Genomic DNA, 21,574 nt, shown 5'->3' with positions numbered 1-21,574 from the left:
ATCCTTGCAATGTGATGCTTTGAAACCTACCAAATGTTGAAAGGCCTAGATACAATGGATATGGAGAGGGTGATTCCTTTTGTGGGGAGATCTCGGACCAGTGGGGACAACCTCAGAGTAGAAGGATGTCCCTTTAGAGGAGAAATTTCTTCAGCTAGATCGCTGTGGAGGCCAAGTCATTGATGGTATGGTGGAGCATACTGGACGGGCTATTTGGCCTAATTCTGCCCCTATCTTTTATAGTCTTATGTAGTAGCGAGTAATACTATTGCTGCACGGCCACCCTAATTACTAACCTTAATCGGGTAAATGAGGGGAGGCTTGTTGTGGTTGGATTCTTGCCTTGTGATTACTTCCTTAGTGCTTGTTACCCCTTCTCCTGCCTTGCGTTTTAATGATAAAGATTAGCTTTACTTGTTACTCGTACATCGGAATATGGAAACATACAATGAAATGTGTCATTTGCATCAACAACCAAGAAAGTCTGAGGATGTGTTGGGGGAAGCCTGCAAGTGTTGCCACACTTCTGGTGGCAACGTAGCGTGCCCACAATTTACTAACCCGAACTTGTACGGTTTTGGACTGCGGGAGGAAACTGAAACATCCTGAGAAAACCCACTTGGTCTCAGGTAGAGTGTACAAACCCCTTATAGACAGTGGCAGGAATTGAACCCCGATTTACCCTAACCACCGCCAAACCACAACAGCATAGTGGATGGTATGTACCTGGGTCACTGGCATTACACTAACAGCTGCATTACTGTGCTGTTAATTAGTCGAAAATATAATGTTGTTCCTACTTCATTTCAGTTGTACAAGCAGAGTATCCACAATGTTGTATCCGAATTCGTCCCCTTAATAATGAGCACCATCATGCTACAAATCACACCTCAAGCAAGGTGAGTGGATTTCCTCCAGATGGTGCTGTAGACCACAGGGTTTTTCTCATTTAAAAAAAAATCATCTTTTTATTATCATTTTGACCACATTTTGATTTGGTGTCGTGCAGTCTGTTTAGTGTAATTTTGAAAGGTAGTGAAGCAGGCACCCAGATGACCTAGTGACAAGTAATAATAATAACTTATTTATTGAGCACTTTTCATAGAAGTAATGTAGTTCAAAGTGCTTTACAATGGGATAAAGTGCAACCATGAAAATAGAAGACGCTATGATATTAGTTAAAGGCAAGATTAAATAAATAGGTTTTGAGCTGGTGTTTAAAAGTGTCAACTGAGTCTGCATCCCTTATAGTTTTAGGTATTGAGTTCTACAGTTTAGTAGCACAGATCAAAAAAACTGATACTTGATGAAAAATATAATCTTCCGGGGGATTTGACCAACCTTATCATGAAGTTTCTGACTTTTGGAAGACTTAGAGTTGTTTTTTACATTGTTCAGTATTTCTGTGGTGCGTGTCTTTATATAGGATAAATACACAGGTTTGTATCCTGGATTGAACCATTTTTGTGCCTCATGATAAGAAATACCAAAGTGCACATGAAAGAAAATGGAAAATCCTGTGAATATATTGCTTTGGAAATGTTCAGTCAAAGTAAAGGTGGAGTTTATTGTCATCTGCACAACTGCATATGTGAAACCTGTGATGCTGCTGCAACCAAGGTTTTTATTGCAACTGTGCATGCAGCAGACCTTTTCCTGCTCCTCTGTCTAATGGTGCTATGCATGCACAGGTACAAGGAAAAACAGCTGCAGCAGCACCACAGGCACATGGCATTATATAATTAACATTCACAAGAAAAACGTAAATGGTTCATAATTTATACACTCTTTTTACAAGACAATTAGAACAAAAGAAGTTCATTTTGGTCACAGTTGCTAAACTAGTGATTAGGGTTGTGCTGGCTGGTTCAAGAATGAAGTGGTTACATTTTTACATTTTACATTTTTTACATCAATTATATATTACACCGCAAAAAATAAATAGATTAGATTCAAACTTATCTGATCAATGTTTTTGGTGTAATCACTTTTTTACATTCTACTTGGTCCTGTTCCAAAATTCAACCTTTTTGGATAAATTGAAGAGTTTTATTGGAACTAATTATTGGAACTCAACTTCCACATAACCCTATATTATTTTTATTAGGTGACATTGAAGGGATAAAACCGAATCTTAAATTGAATAAATACCAGAAAGAATTTATAAAAATTGCATTGGCAGTAGCCAAAAAGGCTATTGCAGTTACTTGGAAATCGGATTCGTATTTAAGTATGGATCGTTGGAATAATGACATTTTTAGCTGTATTCCACTTGAAAAAACTACTTATAATTTAAGAAATAAATATGATACATTTTTGAATATTTGGCACCCTTATTTACAAAAGATAGGATTGTATATATAGGTTCTCCGATGATAAAGATGTTGGTCCTTTGGGAAAAGAAACAAATACATATATTAAATTTATTTTGAATCCCATGGAGCATGTGGAGACCTTCCAATATTCAGGCAGTCTTTTTTTTTCTGTTTTTTTTCCTCTTTTTCTTTCTTTTAGGTAGGGGTATGTATCGGGGGGAAGCGTTAAGGGGAGGGGGGAGGGTAGATACTATTATTCCATGTAACCAAGTTTGAAAATTGAATAAAAAAATTATATAAAAAAAAGAATTAAGTGGTTGAAGGGAAGTAGTTGTTCTTAAATGTGGTGGTGTGGGATTACCTGCTGCAAGATGGTAGCTGTGAGAAGATGGCATGACCCAGATGGTGGGCATCTTCAATGATACATGTTATCTTCTTGAGGCAAGGTCTCCTGTAGATAGGGGATGTGCCTGTAATGTATTTGTAACAGACTATTTCTGTCTGTACTTCAGTTGCTGAACATTCAAATTGGAGTACCAGACAGTGATGTATCCAGTCAGGATCAAGAATCAATTTTATTCGCATTTACATGCATTAGGAATTTGCTGTGATGTGTTAGTCAGGGCGTGACATCCAATTTGCATTTAACAATTATAATGAATCAAGAATTATATATAAATAAAAAAGCTAATGAAGTTAGAAGTTAAAGTTTTTAGGACAAAGAGGCATCACTACATTTGTAGAAGTTTGTTAGAGTTTTTGGTGACAGGACATTTTGTTTTCAAGTCTTCCTTTGTCCTTCCTTGCTAACTCAATCTATCTTTTTTGCTCAATTTGTCTGTTATGCTAGTCAATATAAATGAATTTAGCTGATATCAAAAGCAGCCCTCCTAACTGGCTCCTAATTTGGATTTCTTCCACGGGGACTGCCAGTTTATAGTTTACACAATTAGGCCATTTTGAGGTTGGTCTCCAGAGTATGCAGTGAACCAAGTCTCGCGTCAGGTGTCCTGCTTTCACTTCTGATTGTCTTGGGTTTAGAATATGTTAATCACTAAGGTAAGTACTTCCTCTACTGTGAGGCATTATGCATTTTAGCAGTGGTTGGGATTAAAGGTAGAGCTCTGAATGGGTTGATGCTGCAACTATTTTGAGGGAAAACAATAAGATTATAGTACAGCACAGTTCAGGCCCTTCAGTCCACAATGTTGTGCCAACCCTTTACCCTACTCCAAGCTCAATCTAACCCTTCCTTCCTACATAGCCCTCTATTTTCCTATCATCCATGTGATTATCTAAGAGTCTCTTAAGTGCCCCTAATGTACTTGCTGCACTCACTACTCCCCATGTAAAAAAAAAACTTAGCTCTGACATCTCACCCCCATACTTTCCACCCAACACCTTAAAGTTATGCCCCCCTTGTATTAGCCATTTCCACCCTGGGAAAATGAAATGTCTGGCTGTACATTTGATTGAAGGCTTTTATCATCATATACACTTTCATCAAGTCATCCGTCATCCTGCTTCTCTCCAAGTAGAAACACCCCAGCTATTGAATACTTTTGTAAAGGCTCTCCAGCAAAGTAATTGGTCAACAATTGGATTGGGTTCAATTTTGGTCTCATCTGGTGATCTTTGCTGTACGTAGATAGATACGAAAGTTTTTTTAACTAAACCATTGTTGTAATTTCAATAATGGATGTAGTAGGGGTTTAGTGGGATTCCATAAACAGTGCCAAATATCTTTTGGATGATTATAGTGCATGTAGATTTTCACCTTTAGACGTTAAGTAGAAAAGAGATCTTTTTAATTGCTTTACATTGTTCTGGATAAATTGTTGTGCATTTTATTTTACAAATAAAATTAGATATTTGAATTCCTAGATTTGAACCTAAACTGATATACTCTCTATTATAGACAAAATAAACTTTACAACAAGGAACTGTATGCTGATTTCATCGCTGCACAGATTAAAACATTGTCCTTTTTGGCTTATATCATAAGAATCTATCAGGTATGCCCTTTTCTCTTTGAATTGTCGTATTAGTTGAACAATGCAAGATATTCTATATCTGATTCTGAATTTACCAATTCTGCATCTCTTTCTGTAGGAGTTGGTGGGGAAATATTCTCAACAGATGGTAAAAGGAATGCTACAACTGTTATCTAACTGCCCGTCTGAAACTGCGCATCTACGGAAGGAACTTCTGATTGCAGCCAAGCACATTCTAACCACCGACCTTCGCAACCGTACGTATTTCTGAGATTTTCAAAGCTCAGAATAAATTTATTTTTGAAGTACCTGTATGTCACCATACACCACCCTGAATTTCATTTACTTGTGGGCATCCACAGTATAAACAAAGAAACACAATAGAATCAATGGAAAACTACACACAAAGATGGATAAAACACCATAAGGAAACTAACTGCAAGTATGTAAAGAGAAACAAATTAATAATAGATAATTAAGTAATAAATAATACTGAGTTTTTAAAGTTGTGTGAAAGTCTAAGAAGAAGAAAATAATAAAATTGTACTGGAGTGTCTTGCTGATTATTTTAACAGCACAATTTTTGTTTTCTTATTACCCTACTTTCAGCATCTTGTATCCTAAGTCACAGAATGTTGAAAATTTTGATGCACAAAGTGGCCATTTAGCTTGTAACCATATTTCCAAATAGAACTACTGAGACTAATTCACCCTTCCCAGCTCTTGAGTGTGACCATGCAGGTTTGCATCAGAAAAAGAGGCAAGAATACAGCCCATTTCTTTGCAATCTTTTTGATCTCCTACCATGAGGCAGAAGGTACCACAGTATAAGAGCAAGGATTTTTAGGCTGGGTAACAGCTTCTTTCCACAGACTGTGAGACTTCTGAACACTCTACTATGACAGTGCTATTAGCAAAATACTGTATATTTAACCATATGTCATATATAATATGTAGATACATATATAATATGTAGAGATTGGTAGATATATAGCTAGGGTGCCTAAGACTTTTACACAATAATGTATTTGTCAATGTGGAGTGGAGAGCGTGTTTGTAAATCTGGCGGGAGTAAAGGATGCTGGGAATGGTAATGATGGAGAAATGTGGGAGCGGCGTGGGACAGGTGTAAAGGAGGTGCCAAGGGTGGGGTTGGTGCGGATGCAGACACACCCAGCTCTGAGATACCAGTTAAGATCATTTGATTCTAAACAACTGGTTTATTGATCATTACAGAATGTCTCGCTGGTGCTTCCTGTTTCCTATGCTCTCCCTTCCACTTTTCCCAACTATGATTCCCCTCTCCCTGCCCCCTTCCCACTGTCAGTTCACAATGGAGACCCACATCAGAATCAGGTTTATTATCACTCACATATGTCATGAATTTTGTTTTTTTTTGCAGCAGCAGTACTGTGCCATACATGAAATTACTATAGTACCTATATGTAGCTGTATATATGTGCCTAAGACGTTTGCACGGTGTGTATGTACTCTGTTTAGCACCTCGGTCCCAGAGGAATGTTTCATTTAGTTGTCTACATGTGTACAGTTAAATGACAGTAAACTTCAACTTGAACTTGAACTCAACTCTACCATTCAATAAATCAAGGCTAATCATTTACCTCACTTTCCTGCCCTTAATTCCTTAATATTTCAAAATTTATCAATCTCTGTCTTGGAGACATCTTTTCCAAATGGACAGAAGACCCATTTGAATTGCCATGTTATAGAACACAATGCAAAGGGTCCTTTGTCCATTTGTATGCAATATGACATTTTATCGAACAATATTTGTAGAGGCATGGATAAGTGCTTTATGGTCAGTTATTGACATGATGGGCTGAAGGGCATGTTCCCTGTATGGCTCTAAGTCTCTGATTGGGTTCTTATTGTCTTTCACTGTTGGAATGACTTTGTGTACGACAGCCTTTGTTGATGAATCTCTTTCCATCCTGATGGCATGAACATCGATTTCTCTGATTTCTGGTAATTTCTCCTTACTCTCTTTTTCCCTCTTTTCATTCCCCATTCTGGTTTCCCTCTCACTCCTTCTCACCTGCCCATCACCATCCCCCAGGTTCCTGTCCTCAATGAGCAGTGGAGTGTGTTCTCTCAAAGTCCCCTTCAAGAAATCCATTATCAATTCCTTGGCCTTGCTGACATTGACTACGAGATTGTAGACAAGTCCTCAAGTCAGCAACAGTGTAGTAGTCGTTATGCATTTCATTGTTGTTCTGTAAGCTGATTCCATAGACATACAGTATTATGCATATATAATTACTGTTAGGATTAATATTTATTCTGGTGACTACATGGCAGTGTATGTTTAAACCATCCCTTGGGCTAATTTATTTTCCATATTGTGAACAGTGAATTCTCTATCTCCAGATTATACATTTTTAACAACAGACATTGTAGTTGCTGTTTCCTTTGTGAAACTAAGTATTTACTATGCTGGACAGTAGTAGCAGGAGTGTAAACATGTTTATACGGTCTAATTTTGTTAATCTTTCACAAGGGAAGAGTTAATGATCTTTAATTAGTTTTTATGTTTGTATTAATGAAACACCAGTGATCATTCTCCACATAACACCAACAATTTGTTTTTTATAGAATTCATTCCATGCATGGATAAGTTGTTTGATGAATCTGTGCTAATAGGCTCGGGGTACACTGCTCGTGAAACGCTGCGGTAAGTCATTTACTTGGGACTCTGGGAATGTATTAGGACTTTTAATTAAAGATTACCTGTGTGGAGAAGTTAAACATTACCAATAACTTGGCTGCCAGTAGCCTTAATGCATTGAAAGGCACCAAAATTGAGGATTTGTTACTTTAATGTTGACATCTAATGAGTTGTCAGTGTGCTGACATCTTAATATCAGCATGTTTACAAGTGTATGTTTAGAATTTCATTATTGTAGAATTTTTCAGCGGCACCTCTATCTCCTAAAAGTACTGGACAATCTACTTTATTTGGAAAAACTTTCTGCTTTTATTTGAAATACACTCAGTGACCACTTTATTAGCTGCGCTTGTCCACCTGGTCTTTAACACAAGTATCTAATTGGCCAATCATGTGGCAGCAACTCAATGCATAAAAACATGTAGGCGCGGTCAAGAGGTTCAGCTGTTGTTCAGACCAAATCTCCGAATGGCGAAGAAATGTGATCTAAGTCACCTTGACCGTGGAATGATTGTTGGTGCCAGACAGGATGGTTTGAGTATCTCAGAAGCTGCTGATCTCCTGGGATTTTCCATGCATAAGTTTCCAGAGTTTACAGAGATGGTGTGACAAACAAAAAACATCCAGTGAGTGACAGTTCTGTGGGCAACAATGCCTTTTTAATGAGACAGGTTAGAGGAGAAAGGTCAGACTGTTTCAAGCTAACAGGACAGAGACAGTAACTCAGATAACCACACATTACAACAGTGATGTGGAGAAGAGCATTTCTGAATGCACAAGGTGCCAAACCTTGAAGTGGATGGGCTGCAACAGCAGAAGACCATGAACAGACACTCAGTGGTCACTTTATTAGGTACAGGAAGTATGCAATAACGTGTCCACTGAGTGTATAGTTGGAGAGAACTCCGGAGCCTGTGAGGCTTTTTATTTCAGTGTTGCTGTGTGTGAGGCATTCTTGGGAAATGGAAATTCCAGATTGCTGTACTTATTTTCAGGAGATGCATGGATCAGCAAAGGCACTTTCAAGGCATGGGCTCTCTGGTCCAATACACCCATAGGTGGTACTTCTTGTCCTGCTCTCTGTTAGCAAGGTCATCCAAGGTACTAGTTTTGCCCATCTTCTGACTTGCATCATCACAGTCCAAGTCAAAGTCGAGTTTGTTGTCATCTGCACAAGTACATGTATGCGGAGGTGCAATGAAAAACTTGCTTGAGTTTAAAAGCACCAGCCAGTAAGTTATAACGGATGCTAACTAGCTCAACCTTCTGCCTTTTCTTTTACATTAATCCTCTCCTAACTGTATGGTAAAGTAGTGGTTAGCTCAACTTTATTACAGCGCCAGAGGGTCAGGTTCAATTTCTGCCACTATCTGTAAGGAGTTTGTACATTCTCCCCGTGACGCGTGGGTTTCTTCCAGATGCTCTGGTTTCCTCCCACAGTCCAAAGACATATGGGTTTGTACAGTAAGTTAATTGTTCACATGAGTGTAGTTGGGTTGGAAGAGCCTGCTACCATGATGTATCTCTAAATAAATTAAACAAAAAACATTTTATCATCTTCAAATTCCCATTAACTTGCCCAAGTTTTACTGCTCACCTATGCACTAGAGATAATTTAGTGGTTGCTTAATCTACCAACCCACACAATTTTGGAAGAAACCGGAGAAACCCATGTAGTCACGGAGCATGCAAACTTCACACTGATTGAACCTGGCTTGCTAGAGAATCTACCACTGTTCCACCCTGTTGTGTCACCTCCTGGAAATTTGTGCATGACTTGCATCTCTTTTGCCATTGCTCAAACAGACCTCTGGCCTACAGCACCCTGGCCGACCTGGTGCATCATGTCCGTCAGCATCTCCCACTCAATGATCTGGCCCTTGCTGTTCAGCTGTTTGCGAAGAACATCGATGATGAGTCGCTGCCCAGCAGCATCCAGACTATGTCCTGCAAGTTGCTGTTGAATCTGGTGGACTGTATTCGATCCAAGAGCGAGCAGGAGAATGGGAACGGAAGAGATATTCTGATGAGGATGTTGGAGGTATGGGATGTGAACTAATCAGTTCAAGTTTTTTGTTGTCAAGTCAGTCAGTCAGTGGGTGCCGTCCCGAATCCGGGGTTGGCAGCTGTGCACCTCCATCTTCTTCGATCTTGCGACAGTACTGAGTACAGCCTCTCCTCCAGTTTGTTCTCACTGTCCACCTTGGCACCGCCTGCCGCCACCCCCACCAAACTCGAGCCCGAGTCCGTGTTGGCCTCCAGCCGCGGCCGCTTCTTCAAGCTCGGCCCTTCCTTAGGTGGAGGCCTTGGGCAGGTCCAGGCACACGGTGCAGTGCCCAAGTTCATCATGTTGTCAAGTACAGAGTATAAATGTCATGATTTTTAGTCTGGTAACAGGCCCTTCTGGCCCAATGAGCCTGTGCCACCCAGTAACACACGTGACCAATTGATCTACTAACCTGTACGTCTTTGGACAGTGGGAAGAAACTGTCCCTGGGGGAAACGTGTGGTCACGGGGAGGATGTACAAACTCCTTCCGGATAGCGGCAAATTTGAACCCAGACCACTGGTGCTGTGATAAGGTTACACTAACTATGCTACTGTGTCGCCATTGCAACCATGAAATTACTGCTCAATGGTGTCCAGCAGCACTTTGCTGATATAGCACTGTCAGCTGTTAAGAGCAGGGGTTCCCAGCATCTTTAATGTCATGGGGCCTTAGCCCTGGAAGAGGATGTGCTTAAACAGCCACATTACTGTGCCTCCCATAAACTTAATAGTACATTAAAAAACAGAGGACAGACAAAACTTAATGTGAGCTTAAATGAACATAAATTATAATAAACAACAACTAAGTAAACTAGTGCCAGATTGAGAAAGAGAGAAAGAAAAAGAGTAGTCAGAGGTAGTGTTAGGGTTTTTCAAGTAGAAGCTTGAAGTGTGGGTCTTCAATAAGACCATAAGACGTAGGAGCAGAATTAGGCCATTTGGCTCATCGAGCCTGCTCTGCCATTTCATCAGGGTTAATCCCGTTTTCCCCTCAGCTCCAATGTCCTGCCTCCCCTCCATGCCCCTTCATGCCCTGACCAATCAAGAATCTATCAACCTCTGCCTTAAATATACTTAAGAGTTGACCTCCGCAGCTGCCTGTAGCAAGGAATTCCACAGATTCACCACTCTCTGGCTAAAGAAATTCCTCCTCATCTCCATTATAAAAGGACGCTTCTCTATTTTGAGGTTGTGTCCTCTGGTCTTAGATACTCCCACTGTAGGAAACATCCTTCTGTATCTACTCTTATCAAGCTCTTTCACCATTCGATAGGTTTCAGTAAGGTCACCCATCATTCTTCTAAATTAGGGCCCAGAGCCATCAAACACTCTTCATACAACAAGCCGTTTAATCCTGGAATCATTTTCGTAGACCTCCTTTGAACCCTCTCCAGTTTCAGCATATCCCTTCTAAAATAAAGGGGCCCAAAACTGCTCACAATACTCCAAGTGAGGCCTCACCAGTACTTTATAAAGTCTCAACATTACATCCTTACATTTATATTCTTGTCCTCTTGAAATGAATGCTAACATTGCATTTGCCTTCCCCACCACAGTCTCAACCTGGAAATTAACCTTCAGGGAAACCTTCACAAAGACTTCCAAGTCCCTTTGCGTATCAGATTTTTGTGTTTTCTGTCCATTTGGAAAATAGTCAACCCTTTCCTTTCTTCCACCAAAGTGCATGACCATACACTTCCCGACAGTGTATTCCATCTGCCACTTCTTTGCCCATTCTCCTAATCTAAGTCCTTCTGTAGCCTCTCTATTTCCTCAAAACTACCTGTCCTTCCTCCACCTATCTTTGTATAGTCCAAACTTTGCAACAAAGCCAGCAATTCCTTCATCCAAATCATTGGCATATAACATAAAAAGAATCGTCCCAACACAGACCCCACCGGCAGCCAACCAGAAAAGGCTGCCTTTATTTCCACTCTTTACTGCCTGCCAATCAGCCACTGCTTTATCCATGCTGTAATTTTTTCCTGTAATACCATGGGCTCATAACTTGATAAGCAACCTCATGTGTGACACCTTGTCAAAGGCCTTCTGAGTACCGAAGTACATAAGATCGACTAACTCTTCCTTGTCTATCCTGCTTGTTATTTCCTCAAAAAATTCCAACAGATTTGTCAGGCAAGATTTTCCCTTGAGGAAACCAGGCTGACTATGGCCTATTTTACCATGTGCTTTCAAGTACCCCAAAATCACATCCTCAACAATCGACTCCCAACATCTTCCCAACCACAGAGGTCAGACTAACTGGCCTATAATTTCCTTTCTTCTGCCTTTCTCCCTTCTTGAAGAGTGGAGAGACATTTGTAGTTTTCCAGTCATTATTAATGCCTCCACAATCGCTTCAGCCACCTCTTTCAGAACCCTGGGGTGTTTACCATCTGGTCCAGGTGACTTATCTACCTAACAGACCTTTCAGTTTCCCAAGAACCGTCTCTCTCGTTGTGGTATCTTCACACATTTCATGCCCCCGACACCTGGAACTTCCACCACACTGTCCTCCGCAGTGAAGACTGATGCAAAATACTTACTTTGTTTCACCCTCCCCCCCCCCATTACTACCTTTCCAGTATCATTTTCCAGTGGTCCGATATCCTCTCTTGCCTCTCTTTTACACTTTATGTATCTGAAGAAACTTCTTGTATCCTTTTTAATATTATTGGCTACCTTTCTTTTGTATTCCATCTTTACCTTAATGACATTTTTAGTTGCCTTCTCTTGGTACTGAAAAGCTTCCCAATCTGCTAACTTCCCACTAGTATTTGCTCTATTATATGCCCTCCCTTTGGCTTTTATGTTGGCTGGCCTGTGACTTCTCTTGTTAGCCATGGTTGTGTAGTCCTGGCTTTAGAATATTTCTTCTTCTTTGGGATGTATATATCCTGTACCTTCCGAATTGCTTCCAGAAATTCAAGCTGTTCAAGCCTTGGAGGCAGCATCAATTATGGCTTGGATGGTGGGTGTACATGATGGACATCACCTTCCCGAGACCTTGATTCTTGTGGATGTTCCTCGATTGGCGGGAGAGCTGGACACAGGATGAAACTGGCTAAGCCCAGAGTCTCTGTAGCCTTTTGCATTCAGGGTGCATTGGGTGTGACGTACCCAAGCAAAATCTCTGTATGCTGCATTTCTAGCATTGCTGTTAAATACAGTGCAAATAAGATACCTCCTTAGATGTAAATGGAAAATTGGGTCATGGTCATAGAATCATGGAGTACTACACCATCGAAACAGGCCTTTCGACTCATCTGGTAGGTGCTATTAATCTGCTTAGTCCCATCGATCTGCACCCAGACCATAGTCCTCCTTGCCCCTCCCATCCATGTATCTATCCAAATTTCTCTTCTATGTTGAAATTGAACCCGCGTCCGCTGGCAGATGGTTCTGGGGACTTTTACTGTTCTGAAAGATCTGTTGCAAGGGGTCCCCTTATTTAAGAGAGGACATAGCGGTAATGGAGGCAGTCAGGATAGATTCACTGGGTAATTCCTGGAATGAGATGGTTGTCCTATCATAAGTGGATTAATTTAAAAAGAAATCATATTTTTTGGAAGAATGAGGGGTGATTCTACTCATTCAAATTTTGTTTACGTGTTGAAATCGACCTTGCATCCAACACTTTGATTAGCAGCTTGTTCCACACTCTCACCACCCTCTAAGTGAGGAAATTGTACTTATAGATCAGAATATGCAATATAGATCATCACTGACCTGGGAGAAAGATGCCCATTTAGCTGTAACCGTGTGCAGGAAGAGCTGTGTCTTAGCACATCACTCGCCGTCAAGTGTCACTTCCAGCAGGATTCTCACGGTCCAGCAGTGTGATTAGATTAGATTAGATTAGATTATGAGGACACGCAGTCCTCTTTTGTTGTCATTTAGTAATGCATACATTAAGAAATGATACAATGTTCCTCCAGTATGATATCACAGAAACACAAGACAGACCAAGACTGAAAAACTGACAAAAACCACATAATTATAACATATAGTTACAACAGTGCAAGCAATACTGTAATTTGATAAAGAACAGACTATGGGCTCAAAGTCTCTTGAAAGTCCCATCATCTCACGCAGACGGTAGAAGGAAGAAAACTCTCCCTTCCGTGAACCTCCAGTGCCGCAAACTTGCTGATGCAGCACCCTGGAAGCACCCGACCACAGCCGACTCTCAGTCTGTCCAAAAACTTTGAGCCTCAGACCAGCCCTCCGGCACCGAGCACCATCTCTGCCGAGCGCTTCGACCCCGGCCCCGGCCGCCAGCAACAGGCAAAGCCGAGGATTTGGGGCCTTCCCCTCCGGAGATTCTTGATCGCACAGTAGCAGCGGCAGCGAAGCGGGCATTTCAGAAGTTTCTCCAGATGTTCCTCCATGCTTCTCACGTCTGTCTCCATCAAATCAGAATTGTGCACGGCCCCTATTTAACAAAAACAGATATCATTTCGGAGCGGGTGCCATCTTCTCCTCCCTCCCTTTGGTGTGATGTCACCAGAGTGGCTGAAAACAGAAGCTGAATGATCATAAATCTCTCAAAAATAAATGGAAATTGTTTAAATTCTCTTTAACAGGACTCGTTCCTCAGTCACACTTTATTTACTTGTGCACAAGGAGAACAGCGTGGCCCCTGTCGCCAAACAAAATATGCCATTTTTATATAGAAATTGACAAGATGGACACAGATATTGACCAAGTGGTAACCATGTGCATGTTCAAATTCCTTATTTACATAATCAATCTGCAATCACAGTATGATAATACAGATGTTAATAACCAATAGAATCTGCACATTAAAGGCCAACAATAAAACCATAAGATATAGGAGCAGAATTAGGCCATTTGGCCGTCGAGTCTGTTCCACGATTTTTATCATGTCTGATCTAATTCTCTCTCAGCCCCAATCTCCTGCGTTCTCCCCATATCCCTTCATGCCCTGACTAATCTATCAACCTCTGCCTTAAATATACCCTATATCTTCCTCTCCACATCCACTCTATTGAGGCAACGTTCGATAGGTTTGAAAGCGATGCACTCCTCATGTTTCTGAATTCTAGAGAGTACAGGCCCAGAGCCATCTAATGCTCCTCGTAACACTTCAGATTGAGTAATGTAATTGTCCACTAGTTGGTACATGCCTTACATCCTTTGTTTATATTCTTATCCCATCTTGGTATGACATGGCTCTGATCCCCTGGTGTACAAAGGTGAGTTATGCTCTTCAAAGACTTTTCTTGCCTGGATTGACTGCCCACTGTCTGTAAATGATCCTTTCCTGCCCATTACTTTGCCTTGGCACAACTTCCACACAGTATACACTTGATGATCACTTTATTAAGTACATCTGTATACCAGCTCATTAATGCAAATATCTAATCAGTCAGTCACGTGGCAGCATCTCAACGCACAAAAGCATGCAGGCATGGTCAAGAGGTTCAGTGGTTGTTCAGACCAAACATCAGAATGGAAAAGAAATGTGATCTAAGAAATGTGGAATGATTGTTGGTGCCAGAGAGGGTGGTTTGAGTATCTCAAACTGCTGACCTCCTGGGATTTTTACACACAACAGTCTCTAGAGTTTACAGAGAATGGTGCGAAAAACAAAGAAAAACATCCAGTGGAGTGGCTGTTCTGTGGGCAAAAACACTTTTTAATGAGAGAGGTCAGAAGAATGGCCACACACATCAAAGTTGCTGGTGAATGCAGCAGGCCTGGCAGCATCTCTAGGAAGAGGTACAGTCAACGTTTCAGGCCAAGACCCTTCGTCAGCACTAGCCTCACGAAGGGTCTCGGCCGGAAACGTCAACTGTACCTCTTCCTAGAGATGCTGCCTGGCCTGCTGCATTCACCAGCAACTTTGATGTGTGTTGCTTGAATTTCCAGCATCTGCAGAATTCCTCGCATTTGAGAAGAATGGCCAGACTGGTTCAAGCTGACAGGAAGGTAACAGTAACTCAAATAGCAATGTGTTACAACTGTGGTGTGCAGAAGAGCATCTCTGAATGCACAACATGATGCAGTAGGTACTTCCCAAAGTGGCCACTATGTGTATGAATTAAGGTTAGATATTAGGGGCAGATATTTGGCAATATTATGCCAAATTTAAGACATTAGGTATTGCAACTTAGTTCTTTATTAAAGCTTAATTATTAACTATTGCAGCTTATTCCTAATTATTTTGAGGTAGTTACTGATGTAAACTTCTAATTCTGCTTGTTTGAGCTCTTTCCTTCAGCTGAAATCCACTTCCGCGATTGATTGGAATTTCTGCTTCAATTCCAGGTGTTTGTCCTGAAGTTTCACACCATTTCTCGCTATCAGTTGTCCACAATTTTCAAGAAGTGCAAACCTCAGTCAGAGCTGATGGCCACTGATGCCCCTATTGCTTCAGCCCAAGCGACTCCCACCTCGTCTGTACCTCCTCCTGCCCCACCGACGCCAACTCTCCCCGCTCCAGCCTTGGACAAACATGGAGATAAGGACAAGGAGGAGAAGCAGACTTTCCAAGTGTCTGATTGTCGCAGCTTGGTTAAGACGCTGGTTTGTGGAGTAAAGACAATTACTTGGGGCATAACCTCATGCAAAGCGCCAGGAGGTAAAGGACAGATTATCACATTTATTTATCATTCATTTCCAAATGACTAGAATATAAGAGTGGGCATTAATGCTGAGGCTTTATATGGAATTGGACAGACCACATTTGTGGTATTGTGAGTGGTTTGGGGCCCAGTATCTGAGAAAGGATGTGCTGTCAGTGTAGAGGGTGCAGAGCAGATTCACAAGAATGATCCTGTGAATGTGATGTCTCTGGACCTGTACTTGCTTGAGTTCAGAAAAAAGTTGCGGGGGGGGGATCTCATTGAAAGCTGCCAAATATTGAAAGGCCTGGATAGACTGGACATGGAGAGGATGTTTCCAATGATGGAAGGGTCTAGGACACTAGGGCACAGCCCAGAATTAAAGGGTGTCCCTTTACAACAGAGATGAGGAATTTCCTTAGCTAGGTGCTGCTGAATCTGTGGAATTCATTGCCACAGATGGCTGCGGAGGCCAAGTCATTGGGTATATTTAAAGCAGTGGTTGATAGGTTCTTGAAAGGGGGGTTGAGTCCTCTCTCCCAACTCCCTCTCTTGCCACCCCCCAGGGGCCTGGGTTTAGGGTGAGAGTGGAAAGACTTATGTGTCCTTGGGGTCACGCAAAGGATAGCGAATATATGGAATGATCTGCCACAAAAGTGCTTGAGGCTGGTACAATAATATTTCAGAAGCATTTGTATAGGTACACGGAGGGGAGATGCTTGAAGGGAAATGGTCCCAACACAGGAAATTGGGACTTGCTGTGTGAACATTATAGTTGGGCCAAAGGGTCTGTATCTGTGCATTAAGACTCGTGTATCAGAGATGTGGAGATTGGCATCAGAAGCCTGTGACCCTAATAATTAATAATTACTCACCATGCAGATTATCAGCAGGATGTGGTGGTGAAGCCTTTTTCCTAAATGGGTAAATCAGTGTGAGATGTAATTAAATAAGAACTTCAAAGTGATAACATTTTATGAGGTGCTGTGTGGAGAGCTCTTGTGTGGGGTCATCAGGTTCTGATTTATTTGTTTTCTTCCCTTTACAGAGGCTTCATTCATTCCCAACAAACAGTTACAGCCAAAAGAAACACAGATTTATATCAAGCTGGTTAAATATGCCATGCAGGCTTTGGATATATACCAGGTACAGTACTGACCCTTGTGATGGGATTTAGTTGCTGCCAGCAGGGATGACACTGTCTATAATCCGAGTGTTTTGCCAGGTCGTTTCAGAGAGATGTTACTGTAAGCCTGGAGTCATATGGGACAACAATAAAAAAATTGTCAATTCAGTTGGATTTTTGAAAAAAGTCAATTATCTATCTTTAAAGGCCCCTACTATTCTGGACATGCCTCCCCCTTCTGTTACCATTGGGAAAGAGGCACAAGAGCCTGAAGACCCATACTCAAAGTAAATTTATTATCAAAGTACATATATTCGCCATATGTTACTTTGAGATTCATTTTCTTGCAGGCATTCATAGTAGAACCAAGAAATAGAATAGAATCAGTGAAAAATTACACATGAAGACTGACAAGCAACCAATGAAGGCAAGAAGATTTATTTTTTTTTTTGTGTGTGCCATACTCTGCCAGAGCCTCGACGACCGCTTTTTCAAGTGGTTGTCTTGGAGGAAAGATTCTGTGAGTGGTCCCCCACGTCCTTCTCACAGTGCAGTTTATTTTTTCACGAGGCCGAGTTGCGAGCTCGACACTCAACCAGGCACGGATGGAAAGCCCCGGACTGGATTCGAACTCAGGAACCTTCGCACCGGAGTCCGGCACTGATCTCACTGCGCCACCAGCCGCAATAAAAGAAGATAAACTCTGCAAATGAGCAATATTGAGAAGTTATTATTTTTTTTATTGTATTTGCACAATAAAAGAAGATGAACTGTGCAAGTACAATATAAAAATATAGTAATAACTTTTCAGTATTCTGTTCTGGTAGCGGTTATGGTAACGGTTTACAGTACCAGCGATTGCTATCAGAGTTGAATTCGTACAGCTTTCCGTAAACAGTTTATACTTGCTCCATGTGACTGCTTGGGTTTCCTTAGGGTGCTCTAGTTTCCTCCCACATTCCAAAAAGATGTACGGGCTGGGGTTAGTGAGCTTCCTGCATGTTATGTTGGCGCCAGGCACATGGTGACACTTGCGGGTTGTGTGCAGCACAATTTTAATTTTTAACTTCGAGATACACGGTAACAGGTGCTATGAGATTACATCCATGTGACTAGTTAATCTACTAAGCCATACATCTTTGGAATGTGGGAGGAAACTGGAGCACCCGGAGGAAACTGGCCTGGTCGCAGGGAAAATGTACAAACTCCTTACAGACAGTGGTGGGAATTGAACCCATGCGCTGGTACTGTAATAACATATGCTAGCCCCTATGCTAACTTGCCTCCCTTTTCCTGTGCCACTATGCTTGCAGTGCGTTGATAGTTGACACAAATCATGCATTTTACTGTATGTTTTGATGTACATGTGACAAATAAAGCTATTTTTAATCTTTAAAAATCTTTAAAGTCTTTACGCTATCAGTGGACAGCCTGTAGCCAGCAACTGCAATCCCCTCCTCTCCCCCCCTCCACATCTGGACATCCTGAATCCCGGATAACTGAGTCCAGTTTCAATTATATAAGACCATAAGACATAGGTGCAGAATTAGGCCATTCGGCCCATCACATCCACTCCATCACTCATCATGGCTGATATATTATCCCTTTCAACCCTATTCATCTGCCTTCTCCCTGGAACTTTTGGCACCCTTACTAATCAACAACCTATCAACTTCTGCTTTTAAACATACCGTACATTCACCACCCTTTGGCTAAAGAAACCACCCTCAGTTCTGTTCTAAAGAAACATCCCTCTATTCTGAGGCTGTGTCCTCTGGACCTAGACTCGTTACTATAGGAAACATCCTCTCCACATCCACTCTATATAGGCGTTTCAATACTCGACAGGTTTCAATGAGACCCCTTCCTGCGAGGACAAGCTGACTATCGAGCTGGCCACTTGTCTGTTGTTAATGTCATGTCTTCATTGATGAATAAATAACAAACTGAGCACACTAAATTATGCTGGTACATAGGACTTATTGATTAATAGGAGCCTGGAATTAAAACATAAATCTATTAATCTCTCTTGACCGAGTCTTTGTGATATATTTCAATGTGTCCCTTGATTTAAAATAAAGATTCTGTTCATTTTCAACTGCTTTAGCTGGCTATAAGCAAGAGGGATTTTGGAAGGAGTGAACTTTGTGCAGGTTTACTATGGATATATGCACAGTTACGTTTTTACATTGGTTGTGAATGATGAGATGGGAAAGGCATGCTTTGAGCGTGAGGAATCAAAAGCAAACTAGGGTCACTATTTGGTCTTTTTCAAGGTCTTCCTGACTTTCTAATAACCCAGTCAATGTTCCTATTTGTATTTTGGTCTAATTTCCTTTTGGAAATATCTGAGAAGATCCGCTTTACCCCCCCCCCCCCCATATAACATGTCATAACATATCAATGTGTGCGTGTGGGGTGAAAGGAAAAACGTCAGACGCTGAAATCCTGGATTAAAATCCGGCAGCATCTGTGGAGTGAGAAATGAAGTTAACATTGATAACATTGAAATGAGTGGGAAAATGAACCCCAGGGAAGGAATTAAATCATGGATTGATTGATGGAGCAGGTTTGGCATTGGTGGGGGAGGGGGTGGTGCTGTAGAGCCACCAGTTGCGAATATTCCTCGTTTTTATTTTCTAATTTTATAATTATGTAGTGAAACTTATTTGGGCCGTTTGCAAAGCAGCTAGAGGAGCTCAGTGGGTCAGGCAGCGTCTGTGGAGGGAGATGTACAGTTGACATTTTGGGTGGAGACCCTTCGTTAGGAACAGGGCATTCATGGGACGTTTAGCCTAGTCCTAATGAAATGTCTCAATCCCAAATGTCAACTTCACATTCCCTCTCTAGGTGCTGCCTGTCGGATTTAGATTGAAATTCATTTATTTATCATAAGTATGAATTGTTCCATTTTCATTAACCACGAACGCAACCCAAGGATGTGCAGGGATGTGAACACAACCCAAGGATGTGAACGCTGACATTCTGAGTTTCTTCAGTTCCTTTGTGTGTTGTTCCAGCTTCCCAGCATTTGCATTCCTTTTTGATCTCTGATACAGTGTGGATGCTGTAACTAACAGGCTGTTTAATACTTGCACTGCTTCCCTGTGCTCTACAGGAGAAAGCTCCGTAGAACCCAGAAGACGATGATGATCTCATTAGTGGTGTTCTTTGATTTTAGGTACAGATCGCTGGGAATGGACAAACGTACATTCGAGTGGCCAACTGCCAGACAGTAAGGATGAAGGAAGAGAAGGAAGTTTTGGAGCATTTTGCTGGTGTTTTCACTATGATGAATCCTTTAACATTTAAAGAGATATTTCAGACAACTGTACCATACATGGTGGAAAGGATCTCAAAGAACTACGCACTTCAGGTAAAGTATGATCTTCATGTCATTATCTTAAAAGATACATTATTCCGCATGAGTGGCACATCAACAGCAGCCATCAGAGGAGAAAAGTGTTTAAGCCAACTCAAAATTCTGCTGATACTGGAATCTAATAAAAATACAGAATGCTGGATAATTTTTTATTTGCTTTTAATTGGATATAGGCTTGGTTCATGATATAATTGGGATGTATAAGAATTGCCTCCTAAACTGAGTCTGACACCGTTTCAGAGGGTAATTAAATAAAGTAATTTAAATGCCAGCCGAATTAGAGAGGTTGGGTATAGGCCGAACTGGCAGCAGGGTTCAGGCCCCAGAGTGGTCGTAGAGCAAGGAATGACCTGACGTTTGCCCAGTTAAGCACCGGGCCAGATTGAAATGGTCAGGATGTTTGGACCGGAGGCAAGGTGAGGGCCAGTTTTGTCTGGATCTGCTCCGCACTGAACTGAGGCTGTGGCCTGCTTTACTGATACCTGGCTTCGTGTCTTTTGCAAAACTTTAGTTTTGAGGGTGAAATGTTTAAGATAAACCTGGAGGGGGTGCGAGTGTGGAACAAATTGCCACCAGCAGAAATGATGAATGCGGGTTCGACCGCAACATTTAAGTGAAGTTTGGGAGAGGTATGGAGGGCTGTGGTCCGGGTGCAGGTCGATGTGGCTAGACAAAATAACAGTTTAGCACAGACTAGGACGGCCAAAAGACCTGTTTCTGTTTGGTATCACTCTATGACTCTAGGAACTTAGTGTGTTGGGCAGCATCTGTGGAGGGAAGGAATGACCGATATTCTGGATCATGATGAAAGGTCTCATTCTGAACCGTCAGCTGTCCATTGACCCCTCCAGATGCTGCCTGACCTGCTGAGGTCCTCCAGCAGTTTGTTTACTGTATGCATTTTACCTTTCACCATTTAAGATGGACTGAGATGCACCTCCCTGAGACTCACCGCCTTGCTGTCTTTCCTACAGATTGTGGCCAACTCTTTCTTGGCGAATCCTTCTACTTCCGCTCTCTTCGCCACCATCCTGGTAGAGTACCTCCTGGACCGCCTCCCAGAGATGGGCTCCAACGTGGAGCTTTCCAACCTCTACCTCAAGCTCTTCAAGCTGGTCTTTGGCTCGGTGTCTCTCTTTGCAGCTGAAAATGAACAGATGCTGAAGGTGAGGATGGTTGAGATTGTATGGTGCACAGAGTGTGGTGTTTTCACCATACAAAGATGATTCCTAAATCAGATCCGGCAGTTGTAACAAATGGGTATTGGAAGTTGACAGGGGAACTGGAAGGGGGATGTATCACTGTCATAGCCTTGCCCCAGTGGCTTTTTCTCTTAAGTTCTTTGTTTAAATGTCTGCCGATGCCATGTTCAGAACTGAGGATTGATAGAAGACAGAACATAGAACAGTACAGCACAGGAACGAGCTCCTTG

The 21,574-nt window shown here is 41.7% G+C and overlaps 1 protein-coding gene across 2 annotated transcripts in view; it reads left to right on the top strand.

Moving 5' to 3' along the window:
- The window catches only part of trrap (transformation/transcription domain-associated protein), a 317,959-nt gene that overhangs the window by 19,309 nt on the left and 277,076 nt on the right, over positions 1-21,574 (top strand). For both annotated transcript variants that reach the window (XM_063059362.1, XM_063059361.1), the window contains exons 10-18: positions 811-899; positions 4,234-4,330; positions 4,428-4,566; positions 6,923-7,001; positions 8,802-9,036; positions 15,339-15,651; positions 16,683-16,780; positions 19,942-20,136; positions 21,117-21,308. In XM_063059362.1, coding sequence (XP_062915432.1) covers positions 811-899; positions 4,234-4,330; positions 4,428-4,566; positions 6,923-7,001; positions 8,802-9,036; positions 15,339-15,651; positions 16,683-16,780; positions 19,942-20,136; positions 21,117-21,308 — 1,437 coding nt within the window. The remainder of the gene's footprint in view (positions 1-810; positions 900-4,233; positions 4,331-4,427; positions 4,567-6,922; positions 7,002-8,801; positions 9,037-15,338; positions 15,652-16,682; positions 16,781-19,941; positions 20,137-21,116; positions 21,309-21,574) is intronic.

The sequence above is a fragment of the Mobula hypostoma genome, chromosome 9, assembly GCF_963921235.1.
Source record: "Mobula hypostoma chromosome 9, sMobHyp1.1, whole genome shotgun sequence".
Lineage (NCBI taxonomy): Eukaryota > Metazoa > Chordata > Chondrichthyes > Myliobatiformes > Myliobatidae > Mobula > Mobula hypostoma.
Note: the sequence above shows the minus strand (reverse complement) of the source record. Positions and strands in the feature narration are given on the sequence as shown.